Source organism: Neomonachus schauinslandi, chromosome 1 (assembly GCF_002201575.2).
Source record: "Neomonachus schauinslandi chromosome 1, ASM220157v2, whole genome shotgun sequence".
Classification (NCBI taxonomy): Eukaryota; Metazoa; Chordata; class Mammalia; order Carnivora; family Phocidae; genus Neomonachus; species Neomonachus schauinslandi.
In genome coordinates, this window is record NC_058403.1 from 12,584,946 (window position 1) to 12,607,092 (window position 22,147).

At 51.1% G+C, this 22,147-nt stretch overlaps 1 protein-coding gene across 1 annotated transcript in view; it reads right to left on the bottom strand.

The window, feature by feature from the left end:
* Positions 1–933: 933 nt before the first annotated feature.
* The window catches only part of HUNK (hormonally up-regulated Neu-associated kinase), a 99,718-nt gene continuing 78,504 nt past the window's right edge, over positions 934–22,147 (bottom strand). Inside the window, 6 exon segments of the mRNA XM_021678051.2 lie at positions 934–1,506; positions 1,508–1,593; positions 4,257–4,437; positions 8,219–8,266; positions 13,271–13,354; positions 17,531–17,693. Of these exon segments, the coding sequence (XP_021533726.2) occupies positions 934–1,506; positions 1,508–1,593; positions 4,257–4,437; positions 8,219–8,266; positions 13,271–13,354; positions 17,531–17,693 (1,135 nt within the window).

Here is a 22,147-nt window from a genome sequence, read left to right on the forward strand (position 1 = left end):
TCAACTGTAAGTGTGTCCCATGCCTTCCAGAAGGTTCACGCTGTGCGGGTATGGCGGGAAGAACGCGGAGCCCGCCGCGATCATGCCCTCCTGCAGGCCACGGGAGGGCCAGTGGCCACCGGAAACATCACTTGGAGAGTGCCAGTGCCCTCCATGCGTATCCTCTCGTGAAAACACGAGTTTGGTAGGATCGCTTCTCATCTCCCCACCCAGGTTTTTTTAAATTCTGTTACTTCTATCTGACATCCCCTAAGAAAAAATCATCTTTGGAAAAGATAAGCTGATGCTTAGCAAGGTTCAACCAAAACAGAAGATGGCAAATGTGTGTCCCCTTTGGCCTTTTCCTTTCATTGGGGTGCCCGCGCTTTGGCTCTGTCCTTGCCCCCCTGTCCCTTCCCACACAGAGGGAGGGGGTGTCCTGCTGACGGTGCCCCGGGCCTGGCAGTTGGGTCAGGGGCTCCTCGGGCCGGCAGGGATTCACCTCTACGAGAGGAAGGGGAACCGCCCTGGGACACCGCCAGTCACATGGGGAGAAGTCACAGTCCTGAGAGGCAGCCACAGAGCACAAAGTGAGCAAAGATCCCGAAACAGGCTGGGATGTGAGCAGCCCAGAGGCCGATGCCCCCCAGCAGCCCAGCAGAGGGAGGTGGGCAGGTGGGGGAGGGGTGGGCGGGAGGAGGACAGGAGGACGCGGCCCCTCTAGCCACCCCTCCTGGAAAATTCCAGCATCTCCGGGGTCCCTGCGCAAGCCCGGCAGGCTTTGGGTCTGTGGGTGTGAGCCGCTCAGAGCTGGGACACAGCCCGGCAGCGGGAGAGGAGAGGCCCTGAAGGAGGCGCGCACGAGGCCTTCCAATCTCCACACCCCGATGCACGTGGGGAGCTCTGTTCCGTTACTTTCCTCAGAAATACCCAGAACCCTGCCCCTGGCCCAGGTCAGCACTGGCCCTTGAGCCCGTCCGGCACGTCGAAGGAGAGGCTCACGGGGGCCATGGGCTGCAGCGGGGGCAGGCTGGCCTCCAGGGGCCTGTCTGCGGAGGGCTGCAGGCTCTGCTGGCGTTTCCGCAACATCTGTCCGATGCCCATCATGGGGAACCTGCCCCGGCTTTTCACGCAGTTTGGGCTCCCCAGGGGCTGCGTGGTGCCATTACTGGGAGCCGGAGATGGGGAACACACGCCCTCTTCCTTTGGGGGGCTGTTCTTTTCTTCGTGAGCAAAGGAGACCAGAGTGGGATGCAAAGGAGTTTGCAGAGGGGACAGGCTTCCGGGCAGCAGGGCCGGGGAGAGCGTCCGCTCGCCGGGATTCCCGCGGGCCAAGCCCCCGGGTGAGCCTAGAGCCCTATAGTGATGAGACGGGGACAGCGGTTCGGGGTGGTCCTCGCGATCCACGGACGCAAAGGAGCGTACCATATCCAGCACCAGGGGGTCTTCCTTGGGGGGGATGCCGGGGCCCCCAGAGCCCTGCTGAGGGGGCTCCGGTCTCTTGACAATCCTGGGGGTCCGGGGGGGGCGGGACGGGGATGAACTCCATGGAAGAAGAAGCCACACAACTGGAGTCTGAGGTTTTGCGGAAAATATTGCGGCAGCCGAAGGAATCTGCACCCAAGAAAGCAAAGGACATCATGAGGAGAGTCGCGTGAACGGGGATGTGAACGACCCTCCCCTGCCTGCTTCGGCCTCTTGACCGAGACGACCCTTCCCCGGGGTCACCAGAAGGAACCAAGAAGCAAAGGGCCCCAGCGTCCGGCGCTCCCCACAGGGAACCAGATGCTCTTCCTAGGATGGAGGGGACAGCAGGCTGGTGACAGGAGGCCTCCCGCGTTCCGGTTTGCCCATGGCACCACCTTGACATCTGCTCTCCTTCTGGCTGCTTAACATTCCGGACCCTGCCAACGAGTCTTTGAATCAGCAGAACCAGAAGCACACGCACCCAGCCCAGCGGGACCCGTGAATTTGGTCCTCAGACAAGCGACACTGGAAGGAGTGTTTCCCTCGTGACTCTTTTTTTTTTTAATTGTGGTTAAAATAAATAAATAAATAAATAACATAAAGTTCTCATCTTAACCATTTTTCGGTGTAACAGTTCAGTAGTGTCAAATACATCGTGGTGTTGGGAAACAAAACTCTTCATGGTGGAGATCTAAAACTCTCCCCACTCAACAGTAACCCCTGTTCCCGGCCCCTGGCACCCACCATCCTCCTTTCTGTCTGTAACTCTGACTACGCCGGGTGCCTCACATGAGTGGAATCTCTGGTATCTGTCCTTCTGGGACCGGCTTGTCTCACTGAGCAGAACGTCCTCAAGGCTCATCCGTGTTGTCTCAAGTGTCCGAATTTCCGCCCTCACGACACCCAACTGACCGGAGCCTCACCCGACTCTGATGGGGGTGACACGCTCCTCATCTCTACACAGAAGGCCATGAGCCCGTCCCCATGGTTTCCACGTCAGGTTGGCACCGCCTGGAATGCAGGTTTGCAGGCGGCGCCAGAAAAGAAAGGGAAACCCCCACCAACCTGCAGCGGAGGGAAATAAAGCCAAGTTCCTGCGGAACAAGCCCTGTCTTCGCTTCCCTTTTGTACCGGCCCACGTTTTAGGCCCCCGTCGAGCCTCAGCTGCAGGAACAAGCAGAGTGATTCACGAGCAGCCCAGGGCGCAGGGCATCTGCTTGGCCTCACATAAATAAATCCACAGATCCCGGAATAATCTCCTCCTCGGGCCACCACAGATGCCTGAGGTTCACCGGCAGAGAGACGCAAAATTTCACCAAAGGGCTGACGTGTCTGATGTTCCAGCTGGCATGAGAGCCTCCCCTCCCCTCCCCTCCCCTCCCCACCCCTCCCTGCCATGGCCGTGTGCTCCCAATTGGTGGCCCAACGTCCCCCTCTGCCCAGTCCTGCGTCCTTCACTTCCCCAGAGATGGAGAGCCTGCGAGGAAGCTTCCAAGCCCAGAGTCACTGGCCCGCACACTGCATCACCCCCCGCAGAAAGGGCCTGCTCACCAGCCCCGCACCCTGGCTGGCTCCTCTTCATCCATCCTTATCAGAAGGCAGGAGGCTACACGGGTCAGGAGAGAAAGCTCTAGAGCCAGGCGGCCCAACTGGAAATCTAGACTCTGTCAACTCACCAGCTCTCTGACTTTGTAGGGTTCCCTGTGCCTACGTCCTCTGCTCTAGAAGTGGGGGTGGGGTGAGCTAAGAGCTTGAAACAGGGTCTGCCACACAGTGAATGCTCAGTGCTAGCGACTAGGTAAGTTCTGACCTAACATGCTCTCAGATGCCAGGGTGAAGGAAAAAATGCAAAGAAACAAATGATAGCAGGCCCAGGAAAACTACCAGGCATGGAATCCACCTCGAGGGTAGCAAAGTTATCCAAAGTATCAGCCCTGACCTAGACTTTCTCAGGGACATCCGTCAAGGGCCCAAATTCGCTGCTGCCAACAAAGCCAGGAGGCAGAAGCACTAAGTGGGGGGGGGGGGGGGGGGACACAAGCAGAGCTCCTCCTGTGAGACCCCGCCTTTCGGGAAAGATCAAGAATAAAAGTGAATCAAATGGAATTTTCCTCTCTGGCTGAGAACCAGGTTTCTCTTCGGGGAACAGCCCCACTGTTTCAATATCCCCAACACTTTCCTGCTTCGCCTGCCTGCTTTCCACACCGCTCACCACTGTCCCGGAGGACGGAGCCTCGTATTTATCAGTTACCTGATGTGCTGGACTCTGAAAGGGCGGACAAGCCCACGTGTGTACCTCATTTAATCCACACAGTAGCTCCGACAGGTGGGTTTCTTTGCGTGAGTAAGGGAACAACTTTGGATCCTCTGAGGGTCAGGAACTTAGCTCACGACAAGCCAAGAGAGCGGGGTCTGAGCCCCCAACCCCCAGCCCAGAGCCCAGACTCTATCGACCATGCTTCAGTGCCTTGTTCCACAACCCCCGTCTCTATTCCTGCATCCCAATCGCCACTCCTGAAATATTTTGTACCCTGATCTCTGCTCCCTCCCACAATACCATGTACCCCGTCTCTGCTCCCACAAGACAGTGCACCCCGCCCCTGCTGTCTCAAAGCCTGCCAGCACGGGTGGCCAATACCACGTGGTCTGGACCTTGACGGTTCTCGGGTTCCCTTGGGTGTGCTCAGCACTCTCCCACGGGCGCAATATTCGTGTGTGTCCCAGGGGCCCACACAGCCACCCATGAGGAGGACGCAGGGACCACGTATCTCAACACAAGGGGCCTAACCGGGTAGCCTGAGCTGACCCACCTTTGTCGGGGAAGCCGGACTTGGGGGCCTTCCGGTCCTTCAGCAGAGCTTTAGTGTTCTGAATCTGTGAGATGAGAGAGGCAGAGGGCTGTTTGTGCGAGGGCACGTTCTTGTCCAACTTCTTGGAAAATGGCCGATGAAGAAAATCTCCTCTTTTTTCTTGTTCTTTGGGCTTTTCATCCTTCAAGTCAGAAGTAAACACATGTACTCACACACACACAAATACACAATGTGACTCCCCTTTGAAGAATTATCCAAGGAGATTTGAGAAAGCCCAGCCTCTCAAAACTCTGTTCTCAACTGCACGTTGAACAACAGAAGAGAGTCCCGCAGACGCTCCAGGGAGCCCCCGTCTTCCCCTCCCTGGGCCACAGGCCGGCTCCCGTCACCCCCAGCTCCCTGCACGGCACTGTTTCGAGGTGTTCCAGCAAGGGCAAGGTCACCCCGAGGAGATCAGTTGTTCCAGAACACGCTGGAGGAGCTAATGCAAAGCACATGAGGACTTCTGGAAATCTGTAGTCTTCTCTAAAGCAGGACCCCCAGATTCTGCCCACGGCAGCGGTTTTGCAAATGAAATGCAACCACTTCCATCTCCTTGTCTACTCATGTGTGTTCAGTCAAGCCAAGGAGGTGGGAGCCCTGAGCCATCCTGGCCGTTTCTGAGCCTTGCCCACCCTCGGTCACGCAGGCCCTCGCCTGTGTGCTTAACACCAGCATTGTTTAGCCATTTTTGCTCTAAGTCTTGCCTTTCCTGAACTCTATTATAATCCCTCTGACAGGAGTGAATTTTACTATTTTCTGTATCTTCCACCCCACAGCCTCTGGCATAAAGCCAGGCACATAGAGAAGGCTTAATAAATAGCTATTGAAATGTTAAAGAAAAAAAAAAAAAGCCAGTGAAAACCAAACTGAATTAAAATCGAGTTCAAGCTTCTGGGAAGGGTGATACGGCTCCCAAGTTCCTTCTCTGGCCCCAAAGAGTGTTTGATGTTTACTGTTTAACAGAGTCCCTGACCTCACGGCCAGTGAGGGGGAAAAAAAAGACAGTTTCACATTTTTGCCTTCAACGTTAAGAGCATTAGCAATTCAAGAGAGCTCATCCATTTTTCATGGATGTTGTTGAAAAGCTTCTTAAGGAAGCCCCTCCTTGTGCTTGTAAGGCACTTGCCAAGGGGGATTTTCAAAGCCTTTCCAGAGTGGGGTTCCTTACGCCGCCCAGTTGGCGGGCGGGAGAAAATGGGAGGGAAAGAACTGGAAGTGGGGGTGCCGCGCAGACCCTCAGGGTCACCGTGGGGGCCACAGCCCCTGGGGGACGCTGTGGCTATCCCCAGGGGAGGGCTGAGGCGGGAAGAAAGGAGAGGCAAAGCCCGGAAAGTGGGTGTTCTCCACCCTTGCCGCCTCACGCCCTCTGGAAGCCTGGGGCAGGGCCAGGCGAAAGGCGGACCCAGGGGACACAGGGGCTGGCGAGGGACGGGGACCAGGCTGTGGTCCCCGGGCTCCAGGTCGGCACTGGGGATGCCACGGAGGACACTTGTGCTCCAGGTCATGATGCAGGATGTTACCGAGGGGAAAGGGGCGGCCACCTGCTCCAGCCCATCTCAGTCAAGGCCACGATCCTCCACTGCTTCCCTCTCCATGTTTCAATGAAACACCAACAGCCCCCTTCTCTAATGCAAAGGGGAGCGAGCTTTCACACTTCCCTGTGCCCCCAAGCATCAAAGGGCACATGACAGGCTTGTCCTGAAAAGTCTGGCAAAATTTCCTCCTCTCATGCTGTTCTTTCTACCTCTGTTTTTATGAGAAAAATCACCAGGTCCACTGTTTACACTCTAAACGGCAAAAAGGCAATCAAATGCACGTCTATGAAACACCATAAAACAGTATTGGAAGGAAAGACAAGATTGCAGTTCCCTCCTTTTCAGGACTGTGTTCTAGAACAATGAGTACAGCTTCCTTTGGCCTGCTCTGGGATCCCTACTCTTTAGAGGGCTGCCTGGCTTCATGGCTTCATCTTGGCTCCTCCCCAACTCTCTCTGGCTTCTCAAAAGCCAAAGGGTCAAGATGCAAAGTTTCTGGGGGCCAGCACCACCACCTAACCCTAGAGTCCATTAGCACTGAGAGGTGTACTACGCATGAATTTTCTGCAGAAAGAGCCCAAGGTTGGCTCTAGAAATCTCTTCGGTAACTGACAAAGGGATATTTGGCACCAAACAGAAAGCCCCTATGGGGAGGGGTGGGGGGCGAAGGATGGGGCGAATGGAATGAGGACACCTGCTCGGGCCACTCTGTTGAACTTAATCCCAGGATCCTGCACCCTGGTGTTTTCTCCAAAAGCCCCCAGGACGCCCTTCTCCAGCCCAAAAGAATGGGTGATTTCACGGTGACCAGTTTCTTAGGGGGATACCAAGAATTCACCACCCAACAGATCCCTGCCGGGGATAAACTGCTGGATCAGTCCCTGTGGATGGGTCGACAGCCCACACGAGAAACGCGTTTTGTGTACCACCAGCCAATCTCAGCACCCTCCAAGCACAGGTGAAATGCAACCGACCATCCAATTATACCTTTTCATTTGCATGCCCTATTTCCTCCACAAGAGATCTAGGGAACAGGATGCAAAAGTGCTTTATGTAAAAGAAACGGATCTTCAGAGGGACTCATTATGCTCCCCCTTCGACATGCCCACACCCACTCCCCTCCCAGCGATGCTGCTGCCTCTCTTCGGCTTTCTTCTGATTCTCACATGCTCCCCACACCCGCACCCCCCCAACCGAACTCCCCAAGGCAGATGAGAGAGGGGACCCCGTGAGGCCTCAGAAGCAAGCCCCACACAAAACAGCTTCCGGTTTCCTATAAACCACATTCCATCCACTGCACAAGTGCGTGGACATTGACAAAACTGGACGCTTTGAAAATGTGGCCTCATAAAGGACTGTCTACCCAAGACTCTCCCAGTGTCATGATTGTTTGAGAGGAGAGAGGAAGAAGCTAGTGAGTGATGGTGCACCGGGCTTCTGAAAGGATCGGTCTGTAGGCCCAACAGGCAGTGCGAGGAGGAAAAGCAGGTCCTCGGCCTCTGAGATCTGAGCCCCAGGGCTGGTCCCTTGAGACTCATCCCTGTGACTCTAGCCTCCTGTGTTCCAAAGAGTGGGCCCCCTCCGCCTTCCTCCCCAGCTTTGCTCCTGTGGGTATAACAGGGTGACCTTCCACTGGGATGGCCCAGGGCCCTGGGTGTTGCTTGCTGGTTGCTTTGGGAAAGCCACAGAGATCTGATTTTGCTGCAGGAAAAACACAACGGAGCTGAGAAAAAGAGGGCTTGGTTCATAAATTAGGCCACAGAAGCTCTGGACTGTTGCACAGCCCACTTCTCATATAGGTAGAAACATGAATGCATAACCAAGTGTACAGTTACAGCAAGACAATAAAAAATGGTCAACTAAACATAGAAAGCACCAGTCTGATCTGAGGGGATTCTAATAAACCCACTCACAATCGGATTCTGCATTTCAATTCCAGAGCGGGATGGGGGTATGTAGAATCCAGAGAGCCCTGAGCAAAGACCCACCAACCTTCAGGGTCATATGTGATGGTTAATTTCAAGTGTCGACTTGGTTAGGCCATAGTACCCAGTGTTTGGTCAAACAGCAGTCTAGATGTTGTGAAGGTATTTTTTAGATGCGATTAAATCAGTAGGCTTTGAGTAAAGCAGAGGACCCTCCACAATGTGGGTGGGCCTCATGCAATCAGTTGAAGGCAGTAAGAGGAAAAAGACTGAAGTGTCCTGAGGAAGAAGGAATTCCGCTTCCAGAAGGCCTTGGGACTGAGCTGAAACATCCACTTTTCCCTGGGTATCCAGGCATCTCACACACACACACACACACACACTCTCTCTCTCTCTCTCTCTCTCTGTTGGTTCTTCCCGGAGAACTCGTACTAATCCATCATAACCCCCAAGTTCTTACCTGCACAGCATGGAAGTCAAGGTCTCTTGTCCAGGTGTCCAGGGAGGCCTATGAAAAGCAACATTTTCAACAATTTGAGAAGCTGTACCTGCCGTTTATCCCCTAAACTCTATCCCCTGCCACTTGCAGCTCTGGCTGAGAATTATTCGTTTCCATGTTTAGAGACAAGAAGCCAAACTCCTAAACCATCGTGCAACTAGGCAGCAGATATTCTACTTCATGCACTGAAGAGATTTTCTAGGTAAGTTTTTATTAAGTCTAAGACACCTAATGGAGGAGTGCTCTCCTGGCAAGGAAGTGGTTCAACCAATGCATTTTCCCCAAGAGCAAAAACATGCACAGAAGCAGCACCCAGATCGAGATACAGAACCCAACTGGTAACCCCACCGGTGTCCTCTCCCAGCCCCCAAAGGTAACCACCATTCCGATTTCCAACAGCACCGATTGTCTGATCTGATTCCAGACTTTATTTTTACAAGTTGCATAGATTTGAAACAAGACACCAAAGCGAACATTTTAATATTTTCCCTTTAAACTTACTGCCCCTGTGATGGGTTGAATTGCATTCCCCCAAGTTCCTATGTTGGAGTCCTCACCCCCAGGACCTCCGAATGTGACCTTCTTGGAAGACAGAGTCAGGACGGTTGGCGGATCATGTCCCCTTTGATGCTTGGGGGAAAGGGGCGTGTGAAAGCGCACTTGCCTTCGCCTTTGAGGATGGGGCCTGCTGGGGAATCACCTTTACGGAGGTCATCCAGCCCCAATGCAGTGGGACTGATTCTCATAAAAGGGGGGAAACTGGACATAGAGACGCACCTGCAGAGAAGAGCTGCAGGCAGAGATCAGTGGTGCTATAAGCCAAGGAACCCCAAAACCAAGGAACCCCCAAGATCCCGGTAACCCCCAGTATCTAGGAGGCACGGGACAGGTTCTCTCCTCACTGCCCTCGAAGGGAACCAGCCTTGAGCTCAGACTTCTGGCCTCCGGAACTGAGGGACAGCGAATCCCTGCTGTTCGGCGCCCTGTGTGTGACCCTTTGTTACGGCAGCCCCTGCACGCAGATCCGGTCCCTCTGCCACCACCCCCCGCACAGCGTCCTTCCCACGCTGCCCCGTGACTGCGCTGCTGAGAAGCCCTCCGAGGCCGAGCTGACATTGCTCTGCACCTTAGCGGATTTTAACAAACATGACCTCTGGCTCCATGCGGCTCTCAGAAGCCAGTTTCAAAATGACGAGTGCCCCTCCTCGACCTCCCCCGTCCTCGAGGGCCTCTTTTTTTTTTTTAGGAAGAGGAATCCCTGGGGCACATGCTCGAGGCGTTCTCAGATGAAACATGTGTCCCACTTTTACAGACATATTTGCCACCTTTTAAAGGAAGAGGAGGAGGAGAAAGGAAGAGGAGGAAAGAAGTCGTACAAGAACAGCCCTGTAATCCCAAGGGGGAATTTTTTTCAACTTAATTCAGCTCTTTTGTCTCCTAGGAGAAAAAGAACTGGAACTGAGAAGAACAAAGAGGCACGCGCGCTCCCAGGGCCGGGACACGGGCCCGGAGCCCCCCACCCCCCACCCCAGCCAGCCTGCACTTCTCCTGGACCAGCACATGACGACTGGAAGGAGGCGCATGGAGGCGCTGAGGAGGCGGCTTCACCTAGAAACCCTGGGCCCTTTCAGCTACTCTGAACACGTTTTCTAACTGGCCCCATTCCACTCTCTGGGCTCCAACAGAGGCGGGTTAGATAATCTAGTAACGGCCTGTAATTTAATTAGTACAAGTATCGCTGCCTTTGGAGAAAACAAATGGATCATAGAAAATTGAAATGCTCTTTTCCCATTAGCGTTCCTATTTAAACCCTAACCGTTAAATATTTCAACAAATGTTTAAAACACTCGCCATGTGTTTTCAGGCCAAACGAGATAATCATCCGAGAAAAATAATCTGGGTGGGGGAAAAAAGAAGGCCCCTTTCCCATGACAGACGCTTTCAAACAAACAATCACAGGGGTCAGGTTCGAGGGCAACCAAGGACACGGACGTCAGCAAGGTGGCTCAGAGGCCACCTCGGGCACACACATGGGGCACTGGGTGCATTGTTACTTGAGCCCCTCAAGAGTCGAATGCAGACCAAGAGGCAAGAGAGCCTCACGGTGAATTCTGCATCCTTCCAGCTGAGGTGACGACCCTCTGAGCAAGTGACCAGGAGATGTCCCTCCCTGCCTTAGGGCTTGGGCACCTGGTAATGACAGTGAGACTTGGGTGCTAGGCTGCAGGTGTGTCCCCCACTGCAGTCAAGCTAGGTGTCCCGCCTGGATCATTCCACCTTCTTCCCTCGTGGTCCCAATTCTACCTGTGACCTGGGGCAAGATCCACCTGATTCTTTAATTTGTTCATTTAGCAAATATTTGCTGAGCGCCTACTGCATGCCAGAGCATTGTGTGGGACTCTAGGGATACTGTGAGGAGCAAAGGGGACACACTCCCTGCTCTTAAGGAACTCACGGTCCAGAGTGGGAGAGAGACGTGAGTCAAACACTCCCTGAGCAAACAGAACGTGCAAATGGGACGAGCTCCAGGATGCAGGATGGGGTGTGACAGCCTGTGGAGAGATGGGACCCAATGGCAGAGGTCAGAGAATGGCAGGGGTTAGAATCTGAAGATAGAAGATACCAGTCAGCAAAGAGAGGTGAGGGGAACATTCTGGAAGAGGGAACAGGGTATACACAGCGCTAGGAGCCAAGAGAGCACAGAAGTCTGAAAGGCCCCGTGGGTCTGAGCCTACAGCAAGAAGACGGGCTGTGTGTGTGGGTCTGGGGGACAAGGCTGGAGAGGCAAGCAGACGCCAGTCTAATCCGCGACATGGCGGCCATGTCACCGACTTTGCCTTCCAGGTTAAGGAAGCCTTCGAAGGCTTGGAGCAGGGAAGTAACATGATCCCATCTGAGTGTGGATGGCTCGGCTCTGGCTGGTGTGCAAAAAAGGGAGAGCCAGGGGTTCATGGGGAAGGGGGGGCAACCAGTTAGGGCTGTGGCCAACATCCAGGCCAGAGGCGGTGGTGTCTGGGGGGTGGGAGGGCAGAGACAGAGGGGGGGGTGGGGTTTGAGACGTTTAGGAGTCAAGCTGGCAGATCCTGCTGACAGGATCTGAGGCTGAGGAAAAGTAACTCCTGGGTTTCTGCCCTGTACTGAGGGTGGGGCTGCCATCTGCAGAGACACTGGGGGTGGGGCGGTTCCAGGCACGCTGGTTTGGGGACACCTTCGCTCATGCAGGAGGAGGTTTAGTAAGCAATTGGCCGGAGGGGTCTGGAGCTCAGTGGAGTCTGGCTCCTACACCACCTCCGCCCTCCTGCCCTCAGCCCGAAAGCGGGCTTGCTGCTCAGCCCCAGCGCACACCCGGCCCTCCCCCCAAAGCTGATGTGCATCCTGATCATGCTGGTGCTGCAGCCTGTCTCAGAGGAAGGAGGCCTCCAGCCTGGGGTCATCACCCCCAGCCATCCCTGGAGTTCCTCCCAACTTCCTCTGCCCTCACTCCTCCCAATCCCGTATCCTTCAAGCGGGGCGCGGGGGGTGGGGGCGGGGGGACACGGCCTCTCCTTCCCTTCACTGCCAATGCCACCAACAGAGAGGTCTACGCTCACTGTCTCCACTTCCCTTCTTCCCCTTCTGAAACCCATGCAATCTCTTTCTGCCTTTGCCACTTCCACGAGCTGGTCTCTGTAAGAGCCCCCAGGGTCTAACTAACTGCGCAGCCGACACCACTGACCATTTTACACTCGGCCTCTCCCACGGTCTCCCTGGTGCCATTCCCAGCAGCGTCTCCTGCACACTCCCTGGCCACCCCTGTCATCCTTGCCTCCGTGCCTCCTCATCCCCACCTCCTTCAATCACACCGTCCCCTAGGCTGGGCCTAGATGGGACAGCCGTGCCGTTCTGCCCTGCCTTGACGCTCAGGGGTGGCCTTCCCTGGGCTCCTGTCACATTTACACGTGACAACTGTCACCTGTGTAACTGGACTGGCCTGGGCCGTGCCCCACGTGCTCTCTGTCGCTGCCAAGGAGCCTGGCATGATGCTCAGTCACCACCCACCCTCACTGCAGCCTTCGCTCAGGAAAAACCTGGGAGAACTTCCTTCTCTGGTGACAGGCCCGGCTCGTGCAATAATCAGGATGAAAACAGAGTCCGAAAAGGGAGGAGGGAAGTGGGCAGGCCCGTTGGCCTCAAGCAGGGCATGGGGGGCTCCCCTTTTGATCTCTCCTCAAACGAAAACATTCCGGAGGCTCGGGAGGGGAAATCAAGTAGATTCCCAGGAAAATCAGCGAGAAGGCAGAGAAGCCGCATCTGACAAAGTGCCGAGTGAGGCGTCCGGGGTGGGGGTGGGGGGGCGGCCTCACCCCGGGCCCCGGGTCCGGCTTCCCAGGCAGTCTTTTCCCAAGCATGCATGTGGGGTCTGAAGTTGGTACAACTTGCCATATGATACTAGTTTTTACTCTGAAATCAAAGAATCTTGGTATTTTCTCTTATGTATGTACTAGGCAGCATCAAGTTGCAAGGACAGGTGCCCGGAAAAGCTTGCTTTCATCCAGCACTTTTTCCTGTCCCTCATTTTACTTTCTCCTTCTGATGCCAAGCGTTACATTCATGTATATTTTTGAGCATCTCATTTTTGCCTTTTGAAGACTTCACAATGGTTTCCAACCTTGGCCACTCAATGGCATCAGCCAGGGAGCTTTAAAAAATACTGAGCCCCCCCAACCACCCCCCACCCCCGATTCCTGCCCCATGAGATTCAGTGGAATTGGTCTGAGGTGCATCTGTGCACCCAGATATTTAAATGCTCCCGGGTGATTCTAATGTGTGGCCACAGCTGAGAACCACACAGTCCGACGACTGAGAGATTGTGGCTCGACTGGAAACCATCTTTCGGGGCTCCGTTAAGCCAGGAAGTATTTGTCTTTTGCTGCTTCTGTGTCCCACCATCATTGGTTTCCAGTCCATTCTGCTCTCCAAATGGGAATCCACTCTTCCTAAGCGATCCTGGGTTTTGCTTTGGGGGTCACTCACCTCGTAGGGCTCCTTGGTGGGCCTGCACTTTTCTATCTGGTAGAGCTGGGTCTTGTAGCAAATGCTGTCCTGGATGTCAGATTTCTATCAGAGGAGAAGGGGGGGGAAGCACGGCATAACTCACAGGAAACAGAAATGTCCATTAAGTAGTCATTCATTTTTAAAGCAGCGCTTGGCGGAGAAAGTGTCAAAAGTGGTTGGCAAGCCAGTTAATTGCGATGCAAAGCCTCATCCGAGGATGGCCTGCAGGCGGGATGCCGTAAGGCGGGGAGGCCCAGACCCAGAGTCAGGCAACCTCCTATTGTTGACCCTGGACACATCACCTCTCCTTGCTGGTCTCAGATTTTTCATCAGTGCAATGAAGGCTACTCTAAGATGTGAAAGCAGAAACCAAATACGTGAGCTAGAAAGAATAACTTATTTTACTGACCTATTAAACAGGATATGGACCTTGCTTATTGGCTTACTGAAAAACAAGAAGCCTCATCTGCCCCACCCCCCAGTGAGTCACAGAAATTCATAATACAGCTCAAAGATGATGGCAAACCGTATCTAAGATGATCTAGGTGCATGACTGATGTGCAATCGTGTCTGGAGACGGGTGAATTAAATGACTAATTAGTTTGCCAACCAACAAATATTCACGGAATGGCCTTACATAAGGCTCCAACATAAAGTCCACGCTTCTTGGTTTTAGGAAGAAGAAATGACAACCAAGAGAGAAAAGGAGAAATGACAAATAATTAAGGAATAATTAAGGTATGTATTTTACTTTTTAGTTCACTAGTTTCGGTTTTAAAATTATACTTGGGCTGTTGGTAATTGGTTGATGAGATTAATAGCTGGGACAGTGCATACCATGCAATTAAATTAGCCATGTGTGGAAATTATGGAGCAGACCAGCTGTCTGTGGGAATTAATTCACTCCAGTTAAAAGCAGCCCCTCGCCTAGACGCTGGTTCTCAGACCAGGTATGTCCTGTGATTGAAGGGTTAAGTGCAAAACAGACACAATACAATAAAAACCTTCTGCAGCGAGAACCACATTAGCTGAGTTTCCAGGGAACGTTCTTGGTACCCAAAGACTGGCTCGGCTTTGCAACGCTTGCGTGCCACCCCAATGCCGAGCAGAGTGCAGCAGCAGAAACAAGCAGATGGCAAGAAACAAAGACAAATCAAGACGCAGCCTAAGAGCTTTAGTGATTGTTTAGGAAGAGTGTGAGTAACCAAAGTTTATATCTGTACATGTGGAGGCAGACAGAGGAAAGGAAATATTTTACAAACTAAAGTCCCGGGGCGCCTGGGTGGCTCAGTCGGTTGAGCTTCAGGCTCTTGGTTTTGGCTCAGGTCATGATCTCAGGGTCGTGAGATCAAGCCCCACGTCGGACTATGCACTCAGTGTGGAGTCTGCTTGAGATCCTCTCTCTCCTTCTCCCTCTGCCCCTCCCCCTGCTCATGTGCATGCTCGCCCACTCACTCTCTCTGTCTAAAAATAAACAAATGAATCATAAAAAAATAAATATATAAATGAAGTCCCTCGGGGTGCCTCGCTGGCTCAGTCAGCAGAGTGTGTGATTATTGATCTCTGGGTTGTGAGTTCAAGCCCCACGTTGGGTGTAGAGATTACTTAAAAATAAAATCTTAAAAAAACAACAAAACAAAAAACCCCAAAAGTCCCTCCATCTCATCGATCGGCATCCAAAGAAGTTCTGCCAAAAGAATGTTTGAATCGGCTAGCTTATTTAGGAAAGTAGCAATTTCACCCTTTAAATATGGAACTGTGAATTTGATAGCTTCATGGAGACACTTTCTAAAAACTAATTTTTGAACAACAGTCATCGTTTGAAAAAAAAAATCAGTGTGTTGATCCTCTTTTCTTCCTTTTACTCGACAGCTATTTAAATTCTCAACTACTGTCTTCTACCACAGTGGTCCCCAAATGGTGTGACCTTGAACCCATATAAGTGAAAAAGGTATAGGAAGGCACCTATAATGTATGCATATTTATTTACAACTATAAGTATGTACCACTGTACTAACAGATCACGTACATGATAAAATATGTATCAAATAGAATTTAAAAGGATAAGATAAGAAAGAAACATGGGGCATGTGGTCTCACAAAAAGGAAATGGGAAGCAGCTTCAAGTCCAGTATCTTTTAAGCTCATCATCACGGGAGAACAGAGAACCTGGGCATGGTACAAGAGATTTTCTTACTCCTTATCACATAATAAAATGATATAAAAAATACACTGTGTCACAGCACCTAGGTGACGCAGTCGCTTAAGCGTTCAATTCTTGGTTTTGGTTCAGGTCCTGATCTCAGGGTCATGAGGTCAAGCCCTGCATCAGGCTCTGAGCTCAGAATGGAATCTGCTTAAGACTCTCTCCCTCTGCCCCTCCCCCCAGCACTTGTACGCACACACACACGCGCTTTCTCGCTCCCAAATAAATAAATAAATCTTTAAAAAAAATACTCTGTCAAGGGTCCTGTCTTTCTGGCCTCAACTTCTCTCCTACGGTAGCTTTCCTGCAACTGTGACACCATCTCTAACGTCCAGTCTCAAAGCTGCGTATTTGTCCCCATCAGAAGCGTCATCCCATCACTGCGGACGCAGGGCATGCTCCCCACCCCGCCGTAAAACACTGTTCTTATTTTTAAAAGCCTTTTACTGTTGAGAATGCTTCTCCTCGTGTACATCTTTCCTTTGGCGGTTCACCCAAAAAGTACTTCTGTGGATAATTTCCCATTGGAGCAAAATCGAACAAATTCCCTAAGCTGAGTCAGCTTAGAAACATCTGCACTCTCGTCCAACTGTTTAACAAACCTCCCAATGAGCTTTTTGGTCTATTCAGCAACATTTTCTAGACATCTCCCAAATCTATTTGCTAAAGAGACACACTCTGACCATCTTGCCTTCTGGGCATTATTGTGTGGTCCTTTCTGCCATGGCAGGGAGAATATCATTTCCCCAACTGTAGGTGGATTTTCATCTTCAGTGCTAATAGGGAAACCTCACAAAAGGTTTCTAAGCCTATTGTTTAGTGGAATTTTTCGAAACACTGGGTTGGCTATCACATGACTTTAAATTGCACTGAAAAAAAAAAAAAATAGCGCACTGAAAAAGCTCTAGAAGCTCTTCATGTTCTGTTTTCCAAATGTCTTCCTAACCGTGACAGCGCCATACCATCAGATCCCAAGGTGCCATGTACACAGGGTGAGGGTCGCTCTTCGTGACAGTGGATTTGCAATCAAATTTCCAATGGGCTTTCTGACAATTCTGAATCTCTCTAACAGGCTGACTTCCTATCAGAACCGGTCAGCCTCCACTGTTCCGAGTAGGAGAAACAGGAGTGGTATGCAGAACCATACTGCCTTCGATCAAGTTTTCCATGCCGAATTATTATTTTTTTTTAATTTTTTTAAGATTTTATTGATTTATTTGAGACAGAGAGAATGAGAGACAGAGAGCATGAGAGGGAGGAGGGTCAGAGGGAGAAGCAGACTCCCCGCCGAGCAGGGAGCCCGATGCGGGACTCGATCCCGGGACTCCAGGATCATGACCTGAGCCGAAGGCAGTCGCCTAACCAACTGAGCCACCCAGGCGCCCTCCATGCCGAATTATTAAGCAGAGAGAGATGATTTAGTCAAAACTAGATACCGAAGCATGTACATTCCTTCCCCAGGCATAGATGAACTGCTTGTGGCAGAGGGACGAAGGTGACCAAGGCATGAGGATACCTCACCTGTTGCACAGGACACCTACTCTCTGACGCCCAGACTGAAGGCACCAGGGCCAAGCTAGTAAAGCTCAATTTCATTTTACTTTCCAGAGAAGTAAATATAAATAATGGCTTCCTCATAAATCATGCTTTAGAGATAAATGCTTGAGAGGCGTTGCTCCCCAACTTTTATGACCACAGAAGTCCCCGATGCCTTTAACATGGGAACCCAAGGAGCTCAGAGGCAGACAGAAAACGCAAGAGAGAAACTGGAGGGGAAAGTGGCTTGAATCTCTCACAGTGCCGCCCAGGGCTTACCTCTGTGGGAGGATATTTGAAAAACACCTCAGGTAAGAAGCGTTAGCTACCTGAGAAGCAGGTTTTGCTACTATTTTATCCCACATTCAGAAACTCAGCCTCCCATTTAGTTTAAATTAACAGCTCAGATCAAGTGTCAGCAACTGAGAAACACTCTAGGTTTAAGAGCTCCTTTTTCCACGGGGAGCAGAGAAAACTGCCACTAGGGCCCCACTCACCCCTGACAAATAGCGCTCGAGTTTCTTGTTTAAGAGGAAGTAGATGGCGAGGATGTGGCAGGCGCGGTTGGAGAGCACAGTGTTGATCACGTCACTGTTCTTGTAGCCCAGCTTCTCCGTCATGTGAAGCACCACACTTGGGCTCAGGTCCTCCAGGGAAATCCTGCCCAGCAGAGAGAGCACCGGTCACCTCTCCACCTCCACTGAGGGGCTCCAGGGCCTCCGCAGTGATGCTCACAAACATGGCGGCACAAAGCATCCACCGCCCCCCACCAATCAGGGCCCCTATGAACAATCGTGTCCATCCATCCATTCATTCATTCACTTGACTTTTTTATTATGAACAATGTCACACAGACAGAAAACTAGTGAGAACAGTATAAATACCCTTTGTGTACCCAACACCAGAATACACCACTGTTAATACTTTGTTCTATTTTCTTCATTTATTTGTTTATTTAGTGCTCAAGTATTTTAAATCACAGGCATCGTGACCTGAAAAAAAAAATAGCGCACTAAAAAAGCTCTAGAAGCTCTTCATGTTCTGTTTTCTAAATGTCTTCCTAACCGTGACAGCCCCACACCATCAGATCCCAAGGTGCCATGTACACAGGGTGAGGGTCGCTCTTCGTGACAATGGTGCACATCCCAGTGTGTACCTTTAAGATCCAAGGACATCTCCTACAGAATCACAATACCATTCACATACTCAATGATTTAATAATTTGTAATAATTTCTTAGTATTCTCTAATATCTAGACTATATTCAAATTTCCCCCAATTATCCCTGAATTGCTTTACAATCTGGCACTCTTTTCTAAAAATGTGTTTATTGGACATGGGTAGAGCCCACACTTGAGCTGGATGTAAGTTGGGCTGGGAAAGGAGCGCATTCAGGAGCCAACCCAGACTGTGTTGAAGGAACAGTGTGAGATCCCGCATTCACAAAGAGGGAACTGGGGGCTCGGCCATAAAGTAGGGTGCTCTCGGAAGGCAGATTAAAGCTTCTTATGAAGATAAACTCCTTGGTTAGGAATGAATGCCTGCTATTCATTTATCTACTCATCCACTCGTTCGTTTATTCATTCCTTCAACAAGTCCCTGTTTTGTGGAGTCAACACTGCAGTGGGGAACAAACGAAATAAATTCATTTAGCCTTCATGAAAATCTTATGAGTAGGTACTATGTTACAGATGGAAGAAACTGAGGCCCACACCTGGGAAATGACTTGCCTTGGGATCCCATAGGCAGGAAGGAGGAGCCCCAGAATTCAAACCCTGGCAGCCTGGCTCAGAGTCTAGATAGATGCTAAACCTCTACACTCAGCAGCTCTCAAATAAACAGACACGAGAAAGGGCTATGGAGAACAACAAAATAGGCTGAGGAGCATAGAGTGTGTGTGTGATGATAGGAGGGGTACATCATCAAATAGAACATTCTAAATCCCTTAAGAGAGATATAAATAGGGCACTCTGAGCAGAAGGCAAGCACACCCGGCCAGAGAGCTCTGTAGCCCACCAACCCTCCACCAAGGGTCCGAGGACATTTTTTATGGGACCTTGGACCATAATACCCTGAGAAACCACACAGGACAAGTCCATAATGATACAGAAGAGGAAACTGACTTGCCAAATTTACAGGCCAGCTGAAAAGGGCAGCAAGGGCAGACCTAGGTTTGCGGACCATCTTCCACCCACCGGTATAACTTATAGCAGCACCCCCTCGTTAGATACGGGGAAGTGCCATCCAAAGAAAATGCACCCAAGGAACCTCAAAATCCGCCTCCCCCTCCTTGTTGGGGGGGGTTCGGAATGACTAGCGGTAAAAATAATGTTTGTTAAAAAAGAATACAATTACTTGAAGTTTGCCAAAGCACTTACTAAAGCAGAAGGCTCGATTTTGGAAACTACCCAGTAATGACTGTGTGGGCGTGGCCCTGCCCCTGGCCAATCAGACCATGGCCCTGTGCCTTGTCCTTGGCCAATCAGACCATGGCCTCATGGCCTCACCCCTGGCCAATCAGATCACGGCTGCATGAGCTGCCCCTGGCCAATCAACCGGCCGCCACCCTCGGCAGCCCGCCCCCCGCTACCCGCAGCAGGGCCCCAAGAGAGAGCGCTGCGGCAGAGGGGTGCCACCAGGGTGGGGCTGGGGGGTGGAGGTGACAAGGGGGCAGTAAGCAGGGGCAGGCACCCCATCTCGGCCCTTCTATAGCCATTGTCTTCAGAAACACGAGAGCTCTGCCAAAAGACACTGTCGACTCTGTTGACTGAGAGTACTAAACATTTTCAGTAAGCAACGTGTATATTTGGAAGTCTATATCGGTTACTTAATTTTGACTATCTCCCCATGTTTGGACACTAGTAAAACGTTCCAGAACCCCAGGTATAATTCTGAGTAAATCTGCATTAAATAACCTATTCTACCAATTTGGCCTAATTTCACCCTGTTGCCAATGACCTCCTTTCCCTCCCGCCCACCTCCAGAGCTAACTGGATGGTGGGAGACTGTCCAGGCTCGAGCAGGGCGATGGAGGAAGGCAGCCAAGGTTACCTCCCTAAAAATATCTGCTTCTAGCACACAGGGAGGCTGGCCCGTGCACAGCAAACTGTTGACTGACTGGCACGCATATTTATTATAAAAAGTTGACTTTTAAAGTTATTTTCCTCTTGCCTTTTGAAGATCAACTTGGAAGCCCAAATGACTTAACAGAAGGCTTTACAGAAGAGTGATACAAAACATAAGCCCTGTATTTCGCTCTTTCCCCAAAGTAAAACATTTTTAACAACATCTAAAATAATGAAATCTGAGGCTAGGTTTGTTGGGAAGCTATAAAATATACTTTATAATACAGTCCATATTCCTTTCCCTGATCACATGCTCTGACTCCATTTATCTGTGCTCTGGTCAAACCAGAAAAATAACTATCAAAAGCACTGATTCTTTCTTTCTTGCTTGCTTTTTTTTTTTTTTTTTTTTTTTTGCCTTACACATTTTTTAAAACCAAGACTGTAAAAAACCTACCTCCCGCAAGAGTTCAGATTTCTGGTTTTGGTACTTTAAAACGAACATTGATTTGCCTCTGGTACAAAATGAGCAGTGGGCCTTGTATAAACAGAAGATAGTAAGTGGCTGTTTTCTTCAATAGACATGATCTTAACCATTTTCACAACCCAGCTAGTTCATGTGCAGCCTTTATGCTTCTGACCAAGTCCAAAGGCAAAAAAAAAATGGCCAATCTGGCAAAATCCAGTACAGGATCCTTGAATTTGGTTTAATCTACAAATGCCTGACTACCACCTGTGGAAAAGCTATAGAATGAGGCGCCACGGTAGGATTCTTCGTGAATGAGGATGCGGCCAACAAGGAGGGGGAGGCTGTATTTCTAATGCCAGCTCCGCTTCCTTCCAACAGCTGCCACATTCGGTGGATTGATTATGCTCATTTAGGCAGTGATTACATTAGCTTAATGACTCACGTGGCTGCCACCAGCATGCCCTCCTCTAGCAGAAAGCATACCTGTGCGCTGCCGTCCTTCGTGAGCATTGGTAATGAGCCATGGCTCCCCGGCTTTGCTTTCCGTCTCACCTTGAGGTAATATTTCTGGTGTCTGTTTCAGACACGGGCCAAGTGGAGCCAGTGGTGGAAACCAGCAGTCTATTTCCAGGTTCCCCTGGTAACCTAGACTTGGTTTAAATTACCTCTCAAGAGTCAAATGCTAGAATTCTAGATGGCAACGGAGTGAAACTACCTCATCCATACTCAGAGTGAGTGTAAATTTGGTTCAGTAGCATGGATGCAAACTCCACCTGTGGCCTCTTAAAGTTCTTCTAGAACTTTCTCCCCAAGACAGAGCCCTGCCTGCCCATCCTATTTGGAGAACTCAGTGTGACAGCTTTCCTATGGCTTGGTGGATGTTTCCAGACCCTCCTGGACATTCTGAAAAATATCTGTCCCCCTCATCAGTGGTCCTTGTTCTCATCTGGGCTTCAGACTACAGTGAGCAGGCCCAGGCCCTAGAGTGTGGGTCCCAGAACTGGAAGGTATTTGACCCATGTGGTCTTCATGTTTGCTGTAAAGGAACCAAGGTGAGGGGCCTCATGCCTTCACTCAGGGCAGTTAACAATATGTCAAATGAGTAGGAAGAAAGTACAAGGAAATGCTTTCTTGTACTTGTTTTCAAATCTGTAGTCAGTGCAGCAGCAATGGCGACGTGTGGGCCACCACGAGGTGCCCCTCAGGGTTTCCACGCTGTGGATCCCCGCCTGCGAGCCTTGCCTGAAGCATCCTCCTCTTGGAAGCTGCTAAGGTGAAGCCTTCACAGGAAGTCCACCGGGAATCATGGCCTGAAGCAACTGTCTCTCCTTCTACCGCCTTTTCTTCTTGCCCCCACCATTCTGAGCAGGGGACTCGGGGCTAAACTAAACATCGGAGCAAAGAAGCAGCAGAAGAGGGGCCCGAGGGGTGGTTTGAATGGGGAGAGGGCCAATCCCACTGGATTCTGCCTGAGGCTGGTGGGAGAACCCAGGAATGGATCTCACACACACTCAAATACAACCAGATACCATCACAGACATGCTCACACACACACACACACACACACACACACACACACAC